Source organism: Microtus pennsylvanicus, chromosome 14 (assembly GCF_037038515.1).
Source record: "Microtus pennsylvanicus isolate mMicPen1 chromosome 14, mMicPen1.hap1, whole genome shotgun sequence".
NCBI lineage: Eukaryota > Metazoa > Chordata > Mammalia > Rodentia > Cricetidae > Microtus > Microtus pennsylvanicus.
Genome location: NC_134592.1, coordinates 16,493,862 through 16,517,786, shown reverse-complemented (window position 1 = coordinate 16,517,786; position 23,925 = coordinate 16,493,862). Strand labels below are relative to the sequence as shown.

At 47.5% G+C, this 23,925-nt stretch overlaps 1 protein-coding gene across 2 annotated transcripts in view; it reads right to left on the bottom strand.

Moving 5' to 3' along the window:
* Fbln5 (fibulin 5) overlaps positions 1-23,925 on the bottom strand; it is a 70,599-nt gene that overhangs the window by 5,951 nt on the left and 40,723 nt on the right. For both annotated transcript variants that reach the window (XM_075947748.1, XM_075947747.1), the window contains exons 5-10: positions 18,593-18,715; positions 15,856-15,972; positions 12,143-12,262; positions 8,579-8,701; positions 7,163-7,289; positions 3,261-3,456 (exon numbers count right to left, since the gene is read on the bottom strand). In XM_075947748.1, coding sequence (XP_075803863.1) covers positions 3,261-3,456; positions 7,163-7,289; positions 8,579-8,701; positions 12,143-12,262; positions 15,856-15,972; positions 18,593-18,715 — 806 coding nt within the window. The remainder of the gene's footprint in view (positions 1-3,260; positions 3,457-7,162; positions 7,290-8,578; positions 8,702-12,142; positions 12,263-15,855; positions 15,973-18,592; positions 18,716-23,925) is intronic.

The window sequence follows — 23,925 nt, the reverse complement described above, 5'->3', positions numbered from 1 at the left end:
ATGCCTGGAAGCATGCATACATGCATGTACACACCACTCCACCTTTTTCATCTTTCAGAATGCCCTCCCACTACTCAAGCCAACTTCTTTCTAAGTCTTGGATTCTTCTGCTCTGGTCTAAGCCAGCTCTTAAACCTGTTCCGCAAGTCGGGTTCCACACATGACCTGATTCTGTTGGGATATTACTGAGAGTGGATAATGTAGTGAGAATACACTAGTCCCTGAGATTGTCAGCCCCAGAGTCGAGGACTGAAAGATTCTGTCAAAGGGTTGGAGAAGGCCATGAAGTACAGGGATACAGCTCTGTCATTGGCCCTTGCATGGGTCTCAGATCAAGTGGGTAAAACACCCATTGGCCTATCCTTTTGAGTGTAACTAACTCCCTCTGGTGACTTTAGAGGATCACATACAGCACTCCTGGGTTCAGTGGACCAAACTGTGACCCTAAAGACAGGTCCCAATTATGGAAAAGTGTAAGTATTCTAAGGAAAAGGGGGGAGGTTGAAGATGAGAGATTAAGGTCTGAACCCAGGGAAATGGGGGTTCATAAGTCAAATCCCAAGAGTCTCTATAAGAGCATGGAAGAGGGCCCTCTGCCTTGTGCAGAAAAGGAGGTAAAGAGGAAAATGCATACATGAAGGTGGGGTGATGTGGCCAGTCAGGGTGTGTTGGCTAGTTTTATGTCAATATGGCATAAGTAAGAATCACTGAAGAGGAGGGAGCCACAATTAAGAAAATACCTCCATGATATTAGGCTGTAGGCAAACCTGTAGGACATTTTCTTAATTAGTGATTTGTGGGGAAGGGCCAAACCCCATTATGAGTGATGCCATCCCAGGTTGGTGGTCCTGCGCTCTATAAGAAAGAAAGCTAAGCCGGGCAGTGGTGGCGCATGTCTTTAATCCCAGCACTCAGGAGGCAGAAGCAGGCAGATCTCTGTGAGTTCGAGGCCAGCCTGGTCTACAGGAGCTAATTCCAGGGCAGGAACCAAAAAAAGAAAGAAAGAGAGAGAGAGAGAGAGAGAGAGAGAGAGAGAGAGAGAGAGAGAGAGAGAGAGAGAGAGAGAGAGAGAGAAAGCTAAGTAAACCATTAGGCACAAGCCAGTAAGCAGCCCTCCCTTGTGCTGCTACATCAGCTCCTGCCTTTAGGCTCCTACCCTGTTTTGAGTTCCTTCCATGACTTCCTTCAGTGATGGACTATGATGTGGAAGTGGAAGCCAATTAAACCCTTTCCTCCCCAACTTGCTTTGGTCATGGTGTTTCATTGCAGCAATAGAAACTCTAACTGAAACATAAGACAAACAGCAGTCACCAGAATCTAGAAGACACAGAAAATGCTTCTTCTCTAGACATGGGACATACAGCCCTGCCATGCTTTGGTGTAGATGCAGAGAAAGAATTTTAGACTTTGGTTCCCAAACCTATGAAGAATTATATTTCTGTTGTCTTAAGCCACAAGGTTTGTGGTCATTTGCTACAACAGCCACAGAAATATCCTGGGCCCTTCTGACTGCTGTGTGTTTGTATGTATTTATGTACTCATGTACATTTGGTGTTATGCATATGTGTGCACATGCATGTAAAAACCAGAGGCCAATATCAAGTGACCAAGTTTCCTTCTCTTTCTCAATTGATAGCTCCCCTTTTTTGGAGACAACAGAAATATATTTCTTCATAGGTCTCACTATAGTCCTGGCTAGCCTGGAACTTGCTATGTAAACCAAGCTAGTCTGAACTCACAGAAAACCACCTGCCTCTTTTTCTACTAAGCTGAGTTCTGGGACTAAAGGTATTTGCCACCAAGCCTTATTCTACTTTTTTGAGATAGAGTCTCTCATTGAGTCAGAAGCTCAGTAATTCAGTTAGGCTAGCTGGCCAGTAAATCCCAGGGATCCTCCTGTCTCTGCCTTCCAGCACTGGGGTCTCGGGGACACATTGCCCTGGTTTCACCATCTGAAACAGGTAATCTAGAGACAAAGCTCTAGAACCTTCCCCTGGACAAGTGCCTCCATGCACGATATGACAAAGATGGCTCTAGGCCAGTGGTCTGTAAGGAGGTAAGTCACTCCAGGGACTGAAGAGATTAGAAGATCGGGCATATATACATGGCATGGTACCAAAGATATATACACTATGTTGCTAAACATATATACACACCATGATATTGAAAGTATATAATTTACTTTAAAAAGTAAACACATTTTAGGATATGTACTATAATATTTTCCATTGGTGTGACTAAGTCAATCAAACTGTCTAGTGTTCTATATCTGGGCTATCCCATGCCATAGCTATAGATGTTAAACAGCACTTGAATGTGTTGAATGCCAGGAATAGATTCTTATTTCATTTTAATTAGTTTAGATTTTAAGAGTGCCGGTGCCTACTGTGTAGGAAAACCAGTATCGTCCACACCTGAGAACTATACTCTTTTTTTTTTTTTTTGCTAGCATATACGTACTATGAGAGTAGGTTTGAGGTATTTTGTTTGTTTGTTTGTTTGTTTGTTTGGTTGGTTGGTTGGTTGGTTGGTTTGGCTTTTTTGAGAGAGTTTCTCAAAACAGCCCTGATAGTTCTAGAACTTGCTCTGTAGACCAGGCTAGCCTTGAACACATAGAGATCTGCCTTCTTCTGTCTGGAGTGCTGGGATTGAAGGCGTGCACCATCTTGCCTGGCTGGGATGAGTTTGTTGTTGTTTGTTAATGTTGTATTCTCAGCTTCTAAATATACATACTATGTATATAATATGCTTGTCAAGTTAATAAATGAATGCATGTGCAAACAAAGCGTGGAGTCTCTTCCATAGTTTTAAAACTAAGACTGTGTTCATGACCTAACTTCTCATTTCATAGAGGAGGCTCCTGAGACACATGAAGGAAAAGTACCTTCACAAGACCATACAGAAAGTGGAAGAAGAGAGACCTGGAGCCCTGGACTCCTATCTCTTCTCTTCTTTCCACACTTGCCCCTATGACCTGTATTCGTACCATGAAACATGGTTGTAACTAGACCACACAAGGCTGTTATTAAAGATAGAAACCGCTAGGCAGTGAGTAATAGAGGAAGACGGTGGAGAGTAATAGAATGAAGACAGTCAGCATTAAGTTCTAGCCTTGACACACACATGCACACACACACAACACACAGACACACAAACATCACACATACAGCACAATAGTGGCCTTTGCTAAAGATGGCAGACATTGTTAAAGACGATGATCACTGTTAATGGTGGCAGGCCCAGCTCACACTCCCTCTTACCCGCATGTAGAACTCTCGACCCTCGTTGCCAGATTTGATCTGGAAAATATAATAGGCGCCAGGGTAGCGGGTTGTTGCTTGCATCTGGAAGATATCAGCAGGAACAGAGCGTCCTGATACTACATCCATGTCCCGATACAAGATGGTAAAGGGCTGGTCTCTGCAGCCAGTGTTCTCAGCAGGACACATACAGCGGCTGGTAGGAGAGAAACCAGGTGAGGGTTCAGGAAATCCTCTTTAGGCACTAACTGTGCCTACTCCCCCACTTTAAACCCCTGGAAACAAACCCTAGCCATTCTTACCACCCAGTGGAGTAACTGGAGAACATCTCTCTCCAGTTCTAATCCAAAGGTTGTCTAGAATGTAGACAACACATGCCTCCTGGACAGTAGCCTTCCCCGGCTTCAGATATTCTGGCTACTAAAGGATTTAATGGGCCTCTGGTCATCAGAGCACTGAGAGATTCGCTAGTGTACCACATATGTGTCGTGTGTTTAGATATGTGCTGATGGCCACGTAGCCCTTACTTCCCAATCAAGGACACTCATTACGAATATTTAAAGTGGAAGCTGGAGAGATGGCTCAGCAGTTAAAGGCACTGGTTGCACTTCCAGAGAACCCAAGTTCGATTTCCAGCACCTTCATGGCTTCTCACACTGCCTATACTCCATTCCCAGGGGGATCTGATACTCTCTTCTATCTTCTTCGGGCACACATACGGTGGATAGACACACATGCAGGCAAAATACCCCTCCTACACATTTAAAAATGTTAAAAAATATTTAAAAATCAAAATTATATTAGACTGATGGTTCTCAAGGGTCCTTTGCACTCACCTCAGCATGTCTGGACTATAACTGAATCTTTTTATTCAATATATAAGAGCTCAGAACTTACTAGGGACTTTGGAAATTCAATATTCAATAAGACCAGGATCTCAAACAAGTTATCCTCTAACAGGAAAAATATAAATATTAAAAACAAGTATTTCTAATACAGAGCAAGTAATTTCAAACCCTAGGGATATCATAACATTTGTCACCAAGGAGCACTCGTTAGAGACGCCTGCTGGTTTACCCATCTCTCTTTCCCATCCTTCCTCCATTCCTGAGACTCCCCTGATGGAGCAGAGTTCACAGCAGAAGACACATGTAAAGAGGCCTCTGGACTCAGGAGTTAGTTTGTGAACGGACTGACATTTCTTTGCAGGTAGAATGGATGTTATGGAACAATGACCTAAAACCAATGATGTTGACTCCTCAGTGCTGGCCACTGGATCGGGTGTCTCCTTCTCTCACCTGGGCCTCTGTGATGGCCTCCTAACGGACTGTCTTTGTCACACTAAGTCAGTGTGTCCCCTGCACACTCTTCCGTGATACTTGAATGGAAACCGAGCACAAGTCTTAGCCTCAATGGGCCTCCAGGAGCCTGTTGGGTCTGCACACCCCAACTCCAACTGAGCTAAAGCTTTGGCAGGCCACTGTTCTCCACACCATCCTATGTGGCAGGAGCTCAACCCCTTGGGTTCCTTGTAGGCTTAAAGGCCACCCTCGCCTTCACTGTCCGTGCACACGCTGTTCCCTCTCCTCTTCCAGCCTCTGTTTAGCTAAGGTCAACACAACTTCGGGCCCTACCCAAAGGTCGTTTTCTCGGTGGCCTTTAGACTCCCAGAACAGGTTCAGCCTCCTCTTTCTTTTTCTACAAACTCCTTACTCGGTTTATCATTATGTACACACTCTTATGCCAATTCCTTTAATGTCTTTCTCCTCTTCTAGTCTTTTTGGTAGGTCTCAGGTAGTTCATATATCCAGAACGAGCTCCAACTGGACTAGAGAAGGATTTCTGGTGGTTACATAAAAGCCAGCATTCCTGGGGAACTTGTAGGACAGGCTTTGCATCCTCCCCACAAAAGGGGTCCTTCCTTGTCCTCCATTCACCCACCCCCTGCTCCCCTGCCCCCCTGCTCCCCTGCTCCCCTGCTCCCTCCTGCCTTCTCACAGTGTCGGGCACTTCGTCCTAAAACAGGCTAGCCCTTGCTATCTCCATTCTTCTCCCTACTCTGGCTTCCCTAACCCTGGCCATATCCAATCTGTTTCTCTTTTCTCTCTGCTCTGGACTCTATCAGATGTCTCTGGATATTTTCTCTCTCTTAGTCACAATAATAAAAAAAAAAACAGTCCGCCTAATGGAACGGCCATGGCAACAGTTTTTTTTACTGTGCTCTCCCCCCACAAACTTAAGCCCCATGAGAGCAAAGCCACACACCTAGCACAGAACAGGGGCACCACTAACAGTTAACAAGCAAAAGCCTACAAAGACCATCAAAGTATCATTCTGTTAAGGCAGCATCAAAACAGCCAAGCCTCAGTAGTCCTGGTGCCAAAATGATCACATTAAAATGTCACATGTCAGAGAAAATAATTGTTTCCTAAAAGAAATTTGGAAGAGGGAGTGATGGCTCCCAGCTGGATCGTGCACAGCTGGGAGAGGGTCACTGAGCATAGATCTAAAAGATGGGCTAGGCCTGGCCACGAGGAGATGGAAGAAATGCCTCCCATCTGGCAGGAAGTATGTCCACAAAAGCTGGGAGGCTGAGCCCTCTGGGTGTTGGTCAAGGTGAGAGCTAGTCCTGTTCCAGCTGGCAAGAGCACACGTCACCTGAGCAGGCAAGGAGCTGGAGAGGGGTGGCCATCACGTGGGCCTGGGGCTCAGAAGGAGGAAGTCACCAAGGTTTGTCAGGGCAGAGACTTCACTGGTCACATCAGCTCAAGGCTGCCAGTTGGATGGGATCAGCTTGCAAGTCAGACAAACCCAGAGAGACCCACGCATGGAGTGCAGCCTCGTGCTCTGCTGGGCTACTTGGGGATTTGGAATCAGAATCTGGAAGGTTCTAAAGAATTATTTGGAAGCACAGCTGATAGCAACAGGTGACAACAGTCTGAAGGAGCCCCCAGGGCTGACTTTGCCATCTGCTTTTGTCCATTTTTTTTTTTAAATCACAGCAGGAATCATGCTGGTAAGCCCTGAATTCTGTTTGAGAGAAGACTGGGATGGGTGTGGCTGACCCAGTCACCTCGTCTGTGAGGGTTTGCATTTGCTGGGGGGCAGGGAGGATAGCTGAGGAAAGGATGCTGATGTACAAGCATGTGTGCACTATGTGTGAGCTGTGAGCTGTGCCTATAGATCTGCGAGCAGGATGAGGACTCGAGATGGGCCAGCAGGGGGATGAAGGGAAAGAAGAGGAACACAGAGGACTCCAAGGGCTGGGAAACACATCCCAGTGCCATCACCTTGCCGAGCTGTCTTCTCAACATTATTATTTGCCAAGAAATGAGTTAGTAATTGGTCTGTCTTTAGGACTTAAGAAACTTGTTGGGGCAACTTAGTTATCCTTGGGTGTAGAGAACTCCAGAATTCCCCAACAGCTTACCACTCACACACAGAGCAGTCCCTGGACAGGAAATTTCCATTTCTCCTGAGACTCGCCAGAAGGGCCTCGCAGCCCTCTCCCAGATTATGCCCCTGTACCTGATCTCCCAGATTACATCGCTGAATCCGAGCCTGCACACACTAAGAAGACCCTCAGGGGAGGCCAGCTTGCCACATTTCAAAGCTCAGCTCTGAAAAATCCCATGTATCTAGGCTGTTCACTGGTAGCAGAACCAGACTCATGAATTCTGCCTCTCTACTGGTTAGCTTTCTAGATAATCTCCATATAGCTCTGACACGCATTGGGGAGCAGTAGAGAAGGTTGTAGGGAGGCGCATATCTGCCTGCATCAAGTAGGGAGTAGGCCAGATCTCCTGACTTCTTGGCTCAAGCGACTTCCTTTATACGATTCTGACAGTCTCCTGAGCCAGGTCCCCACGCCTTCTACTTCCCAAGGACTAGCCTTGACTTACTTATCACCAATCAGCAGATAGGGCTCCTCACAGCGGATGGGATCGATGCATTTGAATCCCCCTTGCAAGTTATAGCAAGTCTGCAGTGGAGTGCATGTGTGGTTTCTGTGCTCACATTCATTAATATCTGAAATGCAACGTAGAGAAGAAGCTTGGTGTTAGTCCTGGACCAGGTGCTGGGGATGGGGCAAAGAATGAGAGCCACTTGCATCTGTCACCTAATATAGCAGCCACTGGCCCCACAGTTATTGGGAATCAAAATGTGGGTAGTGAAAATGGAGATGTGTTTGCTGTTCTGTTGAAAGTTCTGCCTCAACCCCCTCCTCCCACTCCAAACCCTGCCCCTTTCAGAAAGCCCACTTAGCGGTGACTCCTCCCCTGGAACTGCCCAAGACTGCAGGGTATTTAAGCTCTGGTAACTGGACCTGCCATGTGATTTCTCCTCTTCCCTTCCCTGCTTCACTTTTGGGGCGCTTAAGAGTCACCCAAGAGTGCTTGGCTCGTTAATCATGGACTTTTAATTCACTTTGATCTGACTTATTGCATCAGCAGAAAAACCTACTACCGGGGATACAAAATACTTAGCATTTGCAACAGGAAATAGACACCAGATCTCTATGATTTAGTAAAAAGAAAGAACTTATAGTCACTTATCAGTGACTTTTATATTGAGTATATATTAAAAGTATAAACCGTTTGAATCAATTGCTTTAAAGAAAATATAGCATTAAAAGTAACTTCATCTGTTTGTCTTTACTGTTTTTAATGTGGCTACTAGATGAGGTAAATCAGACGGCTCATTTGTACAGCAACTCACATGACATTTCTAATGCCCAATACTACCACAGATAATGAGGATAAGATTAATAATGGGGTGGTCATTCTGCAAGACCCCCGGTAGCTATAGTGTAGGACTCCCAGTCTGGAGAAAATTTGGCCTTTTCATAGTCAGGGTCTGGGCCCTGTGAGGCACCTAGCAGTTGGGAGCCTGAGGTGCTCAGCATTCAATCTCTAGGAAGTCACAGAAGGCCAGCAGGACAAGATGCCCTCACGGCAACTTGAGAGACCCGACACTGATGTGTTAGTGGAGCCTAGCTACAAGAAGCCTTGATTAGGCTTGAAGCAATCATTCCCCAGGCTGCAGAGACCTATCTGCCTGGAAAGACAGAAACCAGCCCTTAGAAAGTGCCATCTAACTCTATAGGGTTCATCATGAACATGCCATTAACCTATGTCCTGGCCAAAGGACAGGTTACTGGGGAAAAGATGAAGCTAGCCCCTCAGGCGTCCAGCCCATAGCTGCCAAGCCCACCACATCCAATTCTGACATCTTCCTAAAGTTACAAGGTCCCGCAGGATGCAACATCCAGATGACCATGGGAGTCAGCCCCTTCTGGCCCCTCTGGACAGTCTTACCCTGGCAGCTTCGGTTGTCATCCAAGAGGACATAGCCTGGGGGGCACGAGCAGAAGTATGAGCCAGGCTGGTTCACGCACTCATGTTGACAGAGGAACTCAGAGAAGCTGCACTCATCCATATCTGAGAGGGACAAGGCAGAGGTCGTGTTTATTTTCACAGACTCATCTCCGACCCCCACTCTTTCCTAATAGACACAGTGACTTCAGTGCTATGAGGTACCAGTTTACTTCCTGATCAGATCTGTTGACGGGGCGCTTACTCCTATGAGGACAACCACTGATATTTGGATAGCTCTACTGGGGTGGCCAGAAGCAAGGCAGGCACAAGGTCTCCGATGTTCCCTGGGACAAGAGATACAGCAGCCCCCACACAGCCTGGACCCATCCTATAGAGGATGACTAGGAGTGGCATTGTCCCAGCGATGCTACCATTAGTCTGCCTAGACCTTGGCAGGAGCAGGCGTTCCAGAAAAGCCAACTCTTCATCGCACAGAGAATTTGGCAAGGCAGGCCCCATTTGCGCCTCATTCAACAGGCATGCCAAAGAAAACATGTTTTTCTTGCATTTGTTGTTTCCCGAAAATCGCTTTCGCTGGCTTCCCCATGTGACATGTCCTCGGATTACTCTGTAACTCACAGACCACTGGTGGCTTAGATCACCCAGAGAGAGTGCTGGCCTGAAAGAGGCTGCTGCTTTGTCTTTGAAGAACCATGTGTCACATGGCCAGTGCTTTCTGTATCCAAGAAGGGAACCTCTCCCCTCCCCCACTCCCCCCCGTCTTTCTGAGCTGTCTCCCAGCCATGGGTGAAGGGTCAGTGGACTTAGGATATGATCCTCTAACTGGAGTTAGCACATTCCAGCACAGGCAGTCCTCCACCAGCTTTGCAGACTCTGAGGACACTGGCCCCAGCCCACCATAACACAATGTCACCATTTGTCTCTGTGGAGTTTGCAGTTCCATTAATCCCTTTACTTGATGTTAGCAGTGATGTCCATTGGTTCCCAAGGACTCCTGTGTGTCAACCCCCATGTTAAATGCTCAACGTGTCTCAACCTGCTTAATCCCCACCTCAACCCTGAGAAGGTGCTGTGAGTATAATAAATAAATAAATAAATAAATAAATAAATAAATAAATAAGGCTCGCAGGACTTAGCCAACTAGACCAAATTCATATAGATAGATAGATAGATAGATAGATAGATAGATAGATAGATAGATAGATAGATAGATAGATGAGGCTCGCAGGACTTAGCCAACTAGACCAAGTTCATAGATCAAATGATTACATAGCAAATCATAGATCTGAATGTGGGATCTCAGTACAACTCCAGCAAACATGATGAGGTAACATCCCGTTCAGATTATCAGATCTGGGAGCACCAATGTGGGCGAAATACCTTAACATAGTTCCAGAATAGGGCAGGAGGGAAAATCTACCCCACCTTCTACTGGGCGAAGGAGGGTCACCAACCTACTATACTCTGGTTTGTATTAGCATCTGTAATTCCAGAAATCCCAGAAAGTTTTTTTCCCTCTTTTTGTGGGATACATACACATACACAAAGGGCTATGTCTCCGCCCTCCACTGAGAAAGAAGCCAGGTGCTGAGCAGGAAGTGAGCCATAGGCCATTTCATTCTCCCTTGTTAAACCTGTCACTTCTAGGATCAGCATGGTTTAGCAAGTCCCCAGAGGACAAAGGGATTAGGCTTGGGAGCGTCCAGTGTGGCAAAGAGGGGCTACTCTAGCTTTGAGGGCCAAGTGAGGAGAACAGTTTCCCAGTACCTAGGAAAAATGCAGAAAACAAATCCCTTAGGCCACTTCTAGCTGACTACAAGGCCTGCTGGAGCCAGAGCTCCCATTAAGTTAGTAGAGGTGGTATCCAGTGGCCATGTAGGAAATGGGGGTCATTTCGAGTCAAGTGAGAAAATCCTGCCAACCTAGAAAGGAGTAGAGCTTGCTGTGAAGCCCAAGGTCCCTAATAGTAAGAGAAGATTCATTATGTGATCACGCCATTGAGGAACACCAGTTTGTCTAGTTCCTATGACCACTCTGTGAAGACAGTTATCCATCCATGAGGACACTGGGCTTGGGCAGCATCCTGGCCACGGACAGCAGGACCTAAATGAGGCCTTGAACTGAGCCCCATCCGGCTCCAGAGTCCTTATCTCAATGCCCTAGTCCCAGTGGTCTATGGGATTGCCAGTAATTCTGGAAAAGGTACTAATCAATCCCATAATGCAAAGCTTCCCACGCCTCTCAGTTCTTTGGTCCAGATTCCCTAAGGAATGCCATGAGGGGAATGGAAATCTAGGAAGAAAGGGGCCTTTCTTGCCTCTGGGTGGGCTGGTATTTAATCAGGCTGAGGCTCTGTAACTGCTTGATGTGGCTCTGAGGGCCCTGGCCCTGGAGAGAGGTGGCCATTTGTTTCTGAGAACTCTGTCCCTAGAACATTCCAGTCCCAAGGGAAGCTGGTAAACAAGTCTCATTCGCAGCCTTGGTAGGTCCCTGTTACGGAGAATCTTTCCATTCTGCTGGGTAATTTTCACACCTAAATCACCACCTACTTTTATTTTGAAGATAACAGGAAACACTATTAATGTGGACAGAGCTAACTCACAACTGCAGGGGAGGTTTAAAACTGGTGGATGCTTTGACTTTAGCAGAACATTTACAAAGAACAGAAAGAGAAAGAACAAGAGAGACAGACAGAAACAGAGACATACAAGTGAGCCCATACTCTGTGTTGTATTAGATGCCACAGACTAAATACAAATAAAACGTGTATTTTAGTTTCAAAACGTTGTTACTTTCATAATAGTTTTTTAACTATCCAGGAATTTGGCTTTCTGGGGGGAGAAACAGGAGGTCAATAAAATAATTACAACAGACTCAAGAAACTAGACTAAGCAGAGAATGAGAGCAATTGGGGCTTAGATGAAATCTGTAAAAACTTTAAAAAAAAAGTCAACTAAACCACATCTGTGTTCTCAAAACAAGTAGCTAAGATTTCACTCATTCAGCTGTCACACTCGTACTTACTGACCAATCCTTGTTTACTGTATGCTTGCTCTGTGCCAGGCCTAGAGCTGGGCTGCGGTTATTTGATGACATTCCCACAGTACACAGAGTATAGGCCCTTGCGTGTATGATTTATTTACTCAAAGTCCTCCTAACCTAGTGGCCAAAGCGATTATCGCTAGCTCATTGTCCACTATCGATACCATCTATACCATTTTCAGGCCTAGGGTCTGTGCTGCGAAAAGACAGACCAACAGGCAAAATTGGGTGAGTTCTCCCTCTCACCAGCTCCATCTCCGATCCAGACAGAATCTCTGCTGACTTTGCATTAAAGGTCAGATGATCAGGAAGGTAGGCCTGAACTCCATCCCTCAGGAAGTGACTCATCTCTGTTCTCTGTGTGGTTGTGTTCCCAGGATACTGGGAAATGTCTCCAACTAGGCACACAACCAGGAAATGAGAGGAAACGCCTGCGACAAATCCCTTGACCCAGCCCCAGCTCCCTGAGCAGGTGGACAGCGTCAAAGCCAAGCCCATTACCACTGCAATGAATGCCATCTTCCTCAAGTTCATATCCCGGGTCACAGCGGCAGATGAAAGAGCCATAGGTGTTAACACAGGTTTGAACGCAGGGATTCTCAGTTTCACACTCGTTCACATCTGTACAAAACCAAAGCACATCACTATTAGTGTGTCAGAAAAAAAAAACCCACAAACAAAGAAACATGAATTGGCAGCAAAATTTATTATCACCAAGAAAGAGCCCAGATTCCCAAGTACCAAGGATTCCCCAGGCCAGGATCTATCAGATCATAATTTAATGCTCTGTGAGACTGTCCTGTCCATTTACGGGCTCCTTCTGAGCCTTCAGGCACATTTGTAAGGGATTATTTAGCTTCTGGTCATGCCTGTGAGGGATGATGCTGAATAAATTAACTGAAGTGGGCGGCGCCATTCCCTGGATTGGATCCTGGGCGGAATAAATGGGGAGCGTTGAGTATGAGCTAGCTTTCATCACTCTCTGCTTCTTAACTGTTAGTATCACGTGACCAGCTGCTTTTGTGACTTCCTCATCAGGAGGGACTGTAACCTTGAACTGGGGGGGGGTGTCAAAATGAGTCCTTTAAGTGTATCAGGGTGCTTTGTCATAACCACAGGAAAAGTAACTACGACAGTCGCCAACATGTAACCTGAAGAGTTACAGCCTCCAGGCGCATGGCCCTTCAGAAGAGGCAAGCCACACAGGAGATCAACGAAACTTGCGCACATCTGTGGATGTGCACACTTGCACCTCCCAGGAAGGCTTCTCTCAGTGCCACCCACAGAATTTCCATCAGAACCTACTCTTTCCCATCTCCAATTCTCTCCTCTCTCACCCTCACTGATTTTGAAGTTTCAGGTAGATAATCATGGCAATTCCTAGAATATGTATGTTATGAATAAATAGCCTCACAGATTATTCTTGCAACAAATCTGCTTTCAGACCATTGTCTCCCATCCTCCATGTTACACAGGTAAAGGAGGGGATCATAAAGAACACAAGGAGTAACAGTGGATGCCTCCTCCTGAGTGTGGTGATGGTTTCATGTCAGTATAGACGGAACTGTGTGCCAAGTACACATCGGCAGTGCGTGTTATTTCGATGTTTCTAAAGGTTGAGATGCATGCCCCAATTCACATACCAGCAAGGGCTTGGCTAGAACTACAGTACAAGTCAGCAATCACTTCATAATCCACGGGGTTCATTCTGTCCAGTTCAAGGGGGTGGGGGCAGAGAGAAGTTCTTGGACACAGGCATAAACTGCCCTTCACAAGCACAATGCCCCCCCCCCCACCAAGCTTCATACGCCCATGGTGGCAAGTCTAGTTGAGGGATATTTTCGCCACCTCAAAAGTCCAGTTAAGCCTCTTAAAACTCTGAAAAGGGCTTTGAACATTCCCAGAAGTAAAGGCCTTTGTGGTAAGCAGCTTTCGAGGGGCCTTGCATAGGGGAAGGCTAATCCCATGCCCACAAAGTGCCTGCTTCCTGCCAACTCTGGAGACTTCAGAGGAAAAACAAACAAATGAACAGCCATGTAGGAAGGGTCTAGCGAGATATCAGCCTGCTCTGCTGCCCATGCGCCCAGCACTCAGGGGAGGTTGGCGTTTCTCCAGCCAGACTGGGGCAGGGCTAGGCAGGAGAGTGTCCCCGGTCTACTAAATCACATACCAGTTTAGATAGGCCAACGTTGCTGCCCATTCAGGCTGGCGTCCTTAGTTTCTGGCCAGACGCTTGCCGGTGATGAATGAGCTCAATACTGTTTCCATAGCTCAGAGCTACTTCTGAGAGGGCAAAAAGGGCTCTACCCCTTGAGCCCTAACTGCTTCTCTCTGCTGGATTTTCCAATGGGCACTTAATCCTGAGTGCAGTGGATGGAGGAGCCAGCTCAGTCAGCAAGCATGGCCATCTGCTTTCAGATCCTCAGCACCCATGTAAAAAGTCAGGCATGGTTGCTTGAGCACCAAGGTAGGCTGGAATGACTATAAACCCAGGGCTGGAGAGGTGGAGATAGGAAGACCCCTGGGGCTTCCCAACCAGCAGCCTGAAACCTCAGGGCAAGGTACCCCTGCTGACTCACTGAGCCCTAGGCCTTCCTCTCCACTCTGCCACCACCAAGTCACCTGACTCTGACCGAACGGCTTCACCTCTGTGAGGTGTGATTTCTTTATCTGTGGATCACGGCCATACTCTCCTGTCTACTTCGTAAGGCTATTGCTGGGGTCAGTGAGGTTAACAGACATTAGCGCTTTAAGGAGACATGAGGTGCTACGATTGCAAAAGCTTGACAGTACTTACCACAGCCTGCGTGACCTCTGGGCCCTGCTGATGCAATATCCTGGTGGCCAAGTGCCCAGGTCCAAATGCTGCCTAAGGACACTGTGCCAGCCTCTGGGGGAAAACCTGGGCTGGCACCTCCAACCCCAGCCTTGGCCCCAAGAAATCATCATCAGTCCTTAGCCGCTTATCTCAGCAGCAAGGGAGCCAGGCGCCTGCTCCCTGCTCCGGTGGGAAGGAAGGGCCCTGTTTTATTTATTTCCTCAACCTCCTGGCCAGCTCTGCTCTCAGACAAAAAAAAAAAAATTACTGCTCCTTGCAAAAGGAGCCCATGCAGGGGCTTCTTGGAACCATTAGCAGGACCAGCTTTAAAGGAGAGAGAACCTCACAGAGAATCCAGGATCAAATCCTTGAATGCTGTGCTGATGCCTTCCTGTTTATCCAGTGATTTAGATATGATTAAACTAATGGAGACACAATATCCTCTGAATAGCTGGCCAGGAGCCTGCACGCCAGAACTCACTCAAATGGTGTGACAAGGAAATGGGCCCTGTAAAACCTGGTGGAGACTCCAACAAAGGCCTCATTCTGTGTCCCTATCCAGATCAGGCCACTGCTAGACACTGCGGGCTGGAGCCAGCGGTGGATCCCAGGCCAGATCAAGACTTAAATTCATTCTTTGGGTCTTAAGGCCTTCATGGACTTCCTGAGCTGAAGAAGCCTTCCAGCAGGAACAACAATGGGCATGTAGCTTGCCTTTCTTTCGGATCAGGGTTGGAAGAAATTGTGTAAAAACCAGAAGGTACCTTTCTTTTATCTTGCTTTTGTGGAGCCTTCTGAGGAACCAGGGAAGGTAACTCACCCTTGACCGTGCTGGGCAATAGGAGCTCCTGACACAGATCAGAGGGCACGTTCCTGAGAGAGATCTGGCAAGGGCACACGGAACGTTCGCAGCATGCCTGTGTGTTTGCGTTGTGATTCATCAGGGTCAGGAGCTCTGAAAGCCACTCCTGCTAGCAGATGCAGAGCAACAGGAGGGTCCCAAACCATACGGGATTCCCGATGGGCAACTGTGGCTCTGCCCTCTGCCATTCTCAGAGGACTTCTCTAGCTGTTCCATATACATCGCCAGCTCTAGTTCCAGGCCACGGGGATGCGTGAGCACTGACTAGGAATGAGGACACACTGTAGTGACAAGTGTCCCACAGACAGCAACTGTCAGCCACGGGGATGCGTGAGCACTGACTAGGAATGAGGACACACTGCAGTGACAAGTGTCCCACAGACAGCAACTGTCAGCCACGGGGATGCGTGAGCACTGACTAGGAATGAGGACACACTGTAGTGACAAGTGTCCCACAGACAGCAACTGTCAGGCTCCGGAGGTGACTGCATCTAGTATTGCCTATTGTGTCCAAGTTATCCACACGTCACATACCTTGGCAAGATCTTCCATCCTCATTGAGGGTGAAACCAGGGTTGCACGTACAGGAATAGGATCCAGGAACGTTTGCACAGAGTTGCTGGCAGTAACCATAGCGACATTCATCAATGTCTGGAAACAAATGCAGGCAATGTCAGGGCTCCTCCCTGAGGCCACCATCAGCATGGGACCATTGCCCTCGTCTTCTAGGATGGGACTAGAAAGGGCTGTGAAAGGGGGTGCCCGCTAAGTCAGTGCCTGCTAAGTGTCAGGAATTGTGATGGCCTTTGTATCACAGTGCTCAGCTTCCCTACAACCCTCTACCTCCCCCAAACAATCCTTGTTCCATGAACACCTGAACCTACCATGAAATCCCTGACAAAATTTTTCTGCTTTGATTGGAATATTGCACCAAATGGCTTCTCAGAACTTATCCAACTCAGGTTTAACTAAGGCTTATGCAATATTAATGTTCAATGCTATGACTCTCTATGATCTTTATGAGCATGTATAAAGATCAAGAGAAGGGCTCCAGTGGACTGTCTGCCAGCTCCACTGACAATGACTCTGTCCAGTCGGCAGGAACAGGATCCCAGGCATCGGGAGGAACTGGGCAGTGCTACAGTGAGATCTGTGAATGTAGCTATGCAAGGATGCTTGTTCTCGCCTTGGTTCTTACCCTTACACCAGAGTGGACACAAACCTCCACATAAACACATTCCTGAGCCCTGGAAAGCAGCAACACGGTGGGAAGTATGTGCTTCAGCAGAGCTGTGCCCTATGACCTCCCTGTAACGTGTGCCAGCCCCTGAGGAGCCTGATGTCATTGAGAAAGCCCTTTATAGCATCCCAGACTGAAAGAGCGATGGGTTGGGTAACTCACTTCTATTAGGCAGGTGCCTCCAACGAAGCCTCCATTCTCCAGGAAGATGGTGTCCTTACACAGGCTCAACTGGGACCAGCTGATCTGACTGTGCTATAATTCCTAATGCTCCCTCCCTGGAACCTCAGCTCTTAGAGAAATAGAGGTAGCACTCTTTGTGCCTCGATCCCTGTGCCCAGTTTCTACTACCCACAGCTAGAAAGAACTCTTCCACCCCTATTCCAACCCATTGTCTCCTTTTAGGCCTCACTGGATTCTGTGTCCTGCCTTGGGATTGTGCTTTATCTCAGTTCCATTTACTTTGAAAATGGCCCCAACAATACCTCCCTGAGATGGGCAGCTCCTACTGGGCAAGCCTTTTGGCGTATAGAGTTGCTAATCTTACCTCTTCCCAAGACTCAGCTGGAAACATCACCAATGCCTGGAGAGGCATCAGAGACAGAGAAGGTACCTTTCTTTCAGGGTACATTGAAAGAAAGAAAGGCAGCCCTATCATTTGTGATCATATCTGAAAAAAGGCAAGGTCTCTAGCAGTGCCCAGAATGGATAGTAGGTAGCTGTAGAATGTTGAAAGAGAAAGAAGAGCTTGACCAAGGGAAAGCATGGGGTCAGCCAAAATTAAGAGAGGTCTCCACGTCAGTGGTGAATACTAGTTGGCCAAGCCACGTCAGCATGCTGTGCACCAGTGAGCATCCTTCCAGTGTGCTCTGTGGAAGAGAACATCCTTCACCACCAGAGGACCAGCCTCTTTGGGCATCTCTCAGATGGAGAGATCTGCCCTCTGGGTATCTATGATGGGCCCATGTACCACGCCTCACATCTCTCTAGTGCCCTTTGTGGTAAGAAAATATCTGGCCGGGGGAGCCAGAGACATCAACATTAGACCCAACTTGTTTTAAGTGTATCCAAAATGTTCCTCCTCTTTGAGTTTGTCTCCAGCTCTATAAAAGCTAGGTGACGTAATAGCTAACATCCTTTCCAGCCCTGGAGTCCTACTCAAGAGGTTCCTGTGCAAACGACTTGCTCTTGCTGGTCTGCTTACATTCAAACCAGTAGTATCACAGTTTCCATTAGAGCAGAGGTTGGTTTAAATGCACAGGGACTATCGTATTCCCAGATGCCCTCACACATTGGCTCATTGGAGCCTCCCTGCCAAGGAGAGCCATGCCAAGGCCAGGCAGTTTATTGTGCCTCAAGGATGTTTCAGACAGGTCACAGAGTAAACCCAAATTCAGCCTCAGTCTGGAGACCTGGAAGGAAAGGTTTTTGGTTTTTGTTTTGTTTCCTTTTCTATTTTTTTCCATAATGTTATTTGAATCTAACTTTGAGCCAACTAAATGCAAACCCAGAGAATAGACCTAGCCAGTGTCAACTACAAGGGATAAAACTGTCAACTGGTGATGATTGACACCTCTGGAGTACAAAGAAAGCACAGCTGTGGGGTGGACGGAGTGGAGTGGCAGGGACCGGTGCTAGGATGAAATGAGGCTGGGATTCCTGGTCTACCTGTGAGGTTTGGAATGTTTCTGTATCTAAGCAAAAGTAGTCCCTTGGTTTAGGATCATCTAACTAGAGAAGAATAACTCTCACTTCTATTACTTCCTGGCTAGCTATAAACTTCCTGAAGGCAGGAAGATCTCAGCAAGCTTATGCCCAAGCCCTTAAAATGTAGTTTCAAAAAAATATATGAAATGCTAGCAATGGTGAAAATGTCTTTTAATGGATGCTGACACATATACCATTGTTTAAGGGCTTTCTATACACACCCAAAGAAAAGCTCACTTGGATCTCCCTAATGTATCCACATTGTATTGTATCCCTAACAACCATCAACGCCCCTGATCCTTGGGAGCAGTGGAGAGCCCTTACCTAGACATTGGCCTTCCAGAAGCCAGTACCCGTCGGTGCAGGAACAGGTATACCCTCCTTCTGTGTTGATACAGATCTGGGTAGGGTTGCACTGGTGTGAGTCTGTCGCACACTCGTCCACATCTGGAACACAAAAATTATTCCAGGGTCACCCACATCTAAAAGCCCTGGGTCCACGTGCTGCTGCTCCTCTCTCGGCTGGGAGGCTGTTGATAATATCGCTGGGCTAAACCAAGAGACAGAAGCACCTCCCTCATAGGCACTTTTGAGACACACTGGCATCAAATTAGGACGGGCAGAGCTGGTCTTGCTCAGAGAAACATACAAAGGGGAGAGGCATGGCTGTATGTCCTCTTCGTCAGTCATTGCTAACCCTTTCTGAACACACAGTACACCAACAATGACTCATCCTTGCTGATCCCGCCCTCTCCTGCCTCCCCTGCTTCCACCCCCCACCTGACTCAAGTCTTCTCTATGAGGAGATGACAGAGGACACAGTGGGGCCAGGCAGATGTAGAAGGAGTTAGCAGAAGGGAGTGAGCTTTCACTACCTCTTCCAGGCCCCACTTCACACATACGCCTGTTGATACTGCAGACTTCAGACTCTGCCCCCCCCCGCCCCCGCATCCACTCAAATGGCATCTTCGGGCTGAGGACACAGCTCTATGTCAGTGTACCTGCCTGGCATGCCTGAGGTCCTGGATTCAATCACAGATAACATATTTGCATGTGTGTAGCGGAGCTAAGGGGGTCCAGGAACCAGAAGTGCGAGCTCCTTGAGACAAGCCTTTCCATAGCACTGAGTTTGGTGTGCTGTGTGCTCAGAAAGGCAGACCAGCTGAGTGATACAGCCAGGTAAGCAGGGGCATCTCTGGGCTAAATGGCACTGCCATGATATTGCCACACCCACTGTTCCCAACAACTTGATGAATCCCTGCCAGACTCCAAAGTGACAAGGTGTCTGGGTCCTATGGGGAGCCAATCTTTACTGCTCCAAGCATGGATACCCACCAAGAGCCTCGGTCCAAGGTGGTGGCGTATCCATTCCACCCTGACACCGTGACAACATGCAAAAATCCCAGCCCAGTTCTCTGCTGCAGACTCGCGCCCCTGCCCTTTGCCTTCCTTCCACCCAAGCTCTGCCCTAACAGCCCAGCCTCCCAGGGGAGCCAGGGGATAATGCTTGGCCAGTGGCCACTACTGTCCTAATCCACATCCAAGCTTATGACAACAAATAATGCCGCCATCAGCCAGGACATATTTACATTTTCCCAGCAGGGAGTGATGGATGGTGATTATAGCCTGGGAACAACACTGCCTTGGGAGTCTCTGCTCTTGTCCCTGACTTGAGAATGGGAAGTGAGAGGGACCAAAAAGAAGTAAGGAGCTGTTAGAGAGCCAAGGCGACAAGTCCCCAAGCCTCTGCCCTGTGTGACACGCAACATAAACGACTTGCCTGCAGAGCAGTCAGGCAGAAACCAAGCACAGGACACTGATCTCGGAAGGACATGGAGGAGCTCAAAATGGGCTTACTGTACATGCAAGCAAAGGTGCGCGCGCACACACACACTTTTTTCAAGGCTCTAGTGCTATTACCAAACTAAAGACTTCACTCTGCGATACCGTTTCTGCATATGTGTATATAACTGAAAATTTAGGGCCACAAAGATGGTTCAGCGAGTGAAAAGGTACCTGCCACCAAGCCTGACAACTTGAACTCAATTTCTGGGGCACATATGGTGGATAGAGAGAACTGGCAGTTTGTCCTCTGAGCTCCACAGGCATGCCATAGCATAACCACCTACACACACACACACACACACACACACACACACTACATAAATAGATAAAGAAGTAAAATGAATTTTTAAATTTAATTAACTTTTGCTAATTTTTTAAATGGAATTGTCCATAAAAAGTCTGTTTTGAGAACTCAGTGGCTCAGTACCCTGGAACAAGAGTGCCGTTAAGCCCCAGCCAGGTTTCCTCAGCCAACTAACTGACAGGACTTGGGGATGTGGGCTTTAACAGCAGCCATCCCCTCTGCAAACCACTGTCAGGTTACCCACCTGCCAGAGGAGCCCAAACTGCAAATGTTCACTCTGTGTTTCCACAAGGGGGTGAATGAGGCATTGCAGATTCCAGCTCGCAACCGAATTGCTTACATTAAATACATCTGACTTAAATAACAGAAGGAAAAATACATAGAATGGCTCCAAGGACATTCTTTGGCAGGGCGTCCTTTTCCGCAGCAGTGGAAAAGCACAAGTTACGGCAACCTGAGCAGGTGTCATTATCCTAATCATGACTATTCCCTTTCCTGTGTGATAGTTAGGAGTGGTCTCCTCAGAGAAAAGGATGCCGGGTAAGTACAATTGCTTGTTCATTCACTAATTCATCCTTTATGCTCTATGAGCTGTGCGTGTGTCTCTGAGTGTGTCTGTGTGTGTGAGAGAGAGTGTGTGTGTGTGTGAGAAAGAGAAAGTGTGTGTGTGAGTGTGAGAGAGAGTGTGTGTATGTGTGTGAGAAAGAGTGTGTGTGTGTGTGTGCGTGTGAGAGAGAGAGAGAGAGAGAGAGAGAGAGAGAGAGAGAGAGAGAGAGAGAATGAGGGGGAGGGGAGGAAGGAAAGGGAGAGACCCAAGTGGGGAGCTGGCATCAAGCACAGCCCTCCCATCACACTACTAAATACCATCTGCTGGCTCCCCGCTTCCTCCTAGGAGCTGCAGTCAGTCAGCTGCCCAGCACCTGGGGGAGTCTACCACAGTGATTCTGGCTAGTTCCTTCCCAGGTGGGACAAAGTCTAACCACTTTCCAGGTGACCAGCCCCTCAGTAACCACAGGGAAATGCTCAAAACATTTTTTGGAACGTGGCAAAGCCCAGTGTTGCTCCTGCCCAAGAAGAAATCCTTATCCGCATCAAGCCCCACAGCTTCGTTGTCCCATGATGCATCGGCTGAGCTGTCACAGTGTTCTTCATGTGTCCCCAATGTAGTATTCTCAATTGCAGACAACTGCTCACTCAGAAGAGCCATCAAACCAGTCAAGGCTGTGCTTAGATGCCTTCTAGGATGACAGACAGCTGAAACATGAAGAGACAAGTCTTACAGAACCCCACATCCATTCCTCAACCCTGCAGGATCTGATTTTTCCCTTTCTGTCCCCTAGCTCCAATCCTGTGGACAAGCGAAGCTGACTTAGGCAGCTTCCGCTGAACGTGCCTGTTCTAGTGTGAGAAAAACCATCAGCCAAAGTGCAGCGTTCTCACTGGGCAACCAGGAGAAGCCATCCAAGAGCACTTCACGTCCACACCTTTCCAAGGACTCCGCTCTTTCTTTGTGGGCAAGGCAGAAATCATTTCTGGTGTAGTGAATTTTTAGCCGGTGAAACAACATGTTTTTCCAGCCTGCTTTTTTTGTTCCTTCCTTGCCCAAGCTAATGGGCTCTGATAAGAAAGAGGAGAATAATACTGCCACATTCCTGCGCCTCCGTGTGAAGGCTATTTCAGTCTGGCTGCTGGGCTGGGTCACTGCCATTTTTCAGGCAGCCCAACCCGGCCAAGGCTGGAAGCCACACAGGACCTACTTCCCAAACACCTGCTTAATTAAAGACCTCAGCATTTGAGAACTCGCTTGCTAAATTCCTAGCGCATCTGGACTCCATGTGCCTGATGGTCTCGCAGGATCGTTAGGAGTCAAATCCTTCTGTGTCTGAGGCCCTTCTCTCAAGGCTCACTATTTAGCATTGTACCGCTAATTAGGCAACAAATATGTAGCCCGTTTTCCAAACAACAACAAAAGATTCCTTCCATCTTGGATGGAACCAACTGGAATCTGAGACCCAGACTCTCCCTGGATGCTATTCATCTATCCATAAAGTGAGAACTTAGAGAAGTATTCTCAGATGGCCGTAGCTCTGATCTTCCAGAGAGACTAAGTACATAAGTAATGAGGATCATATTGGCTGACGGGTAATTATTCTCATCCACAGGATGCATGATAAACAGCAACGGCTGCGCTTGCTTCCAAACTGGGCAGTGAGTTGGCCCAGTCCATCCGACTTGTGCCAGAGTACGGGTGGCCACAGCAATGGGGAAGAGACAACACACGGGTCTTCACAAGCATCGTGAGTCAAGACGTTCTCAAAGTTAGAGGCTAAGCCTGCAGATTGGCACTCTGGACATGGTTTTTTTTTTGGGGGGGGTTAAGGCTTAGGCCATTATTGTGACAATAAAGCAAACAGCATAACACTCAAATTAGATTTCCTTTTATTAAATTCCTGCCATTTGTCCATCAACAGGGAAGAGTTTTGGATGTATACCAGGCAGCATTTTTCCAACCCTAACTATGCACAAGAATCTCACTGACTATATGAGAAAGTCTGGGGCTGAGGCTTGGCAAGCTCTATCATTCTGAAGTGGTCTAAATGAGTCTGGGACAGAGCAGAGGGATCTGCACGAGAGCAAGGCTTTTCAACCTCCATCTGTGTACACAACATCTGTATGCACATCTGGGTGGATCTCGTTAAAACGGAGTCCAGAGACTCCGTCCACATAACAGCTCCCAGGTGGCATCACTGCTTCTGGCTCAGGGTCATCACCAGCACAAATAGGTGCTGGACTCGTCTGAGTGCGTCTGAGTTCTGTGCCCATGCGACAAAGTCTGCTGGCTACCATAGCACACTCAGTCCTCGGTATTGGTGGATTCTGCAGCCACGGGCTCCGACATTTGCAACTTTAGGACATAAGGACACTGGAAGTGTACCAATTTCATGCCCCCCCACACACACATACTTTAACAGAGTTTTACTATGTCACCATGGCTGGCCTCAGAGGCTCAATACTTCTTCTATTCCCGGGAGCTAGGGTGACAGACGCACCAATTGGCTTTTTGTGTTATCATTCCCAGCTCAAACAACACAACACAGATGCATGGCGTGTATGTTGTATCGGGTGTCATAAGCAGTCTAGAGATGGTTTAGAGCTTTGGATGGATAGATTATGAAATTATAGGAAAACACTAGGCAAGTTTGTAACAAGATAGGACATGAGTGTCTGAGGACACTCCGGTAACCAACTCCCACCCTCCTAGATGCACTGAGCGTTTAGTCTTATTAGAGCCCATTAGAGCTGAAGAGATGGATCGGAGGTCAAGAGTGGCTCTATTGCTGTGCAGAGGGCCCAAGTGTAGGTTCCAGGACCCACATCTGGCAAGTCAACAACCACCTGCAACTCCAGCTTGTCTTCTGGCTATCATGGGCACCAGTACTTACATGCCCACATCACATACTCACTCACAGATATTGTTAAAAATAAAACATCTTTAAAGATAAATAAA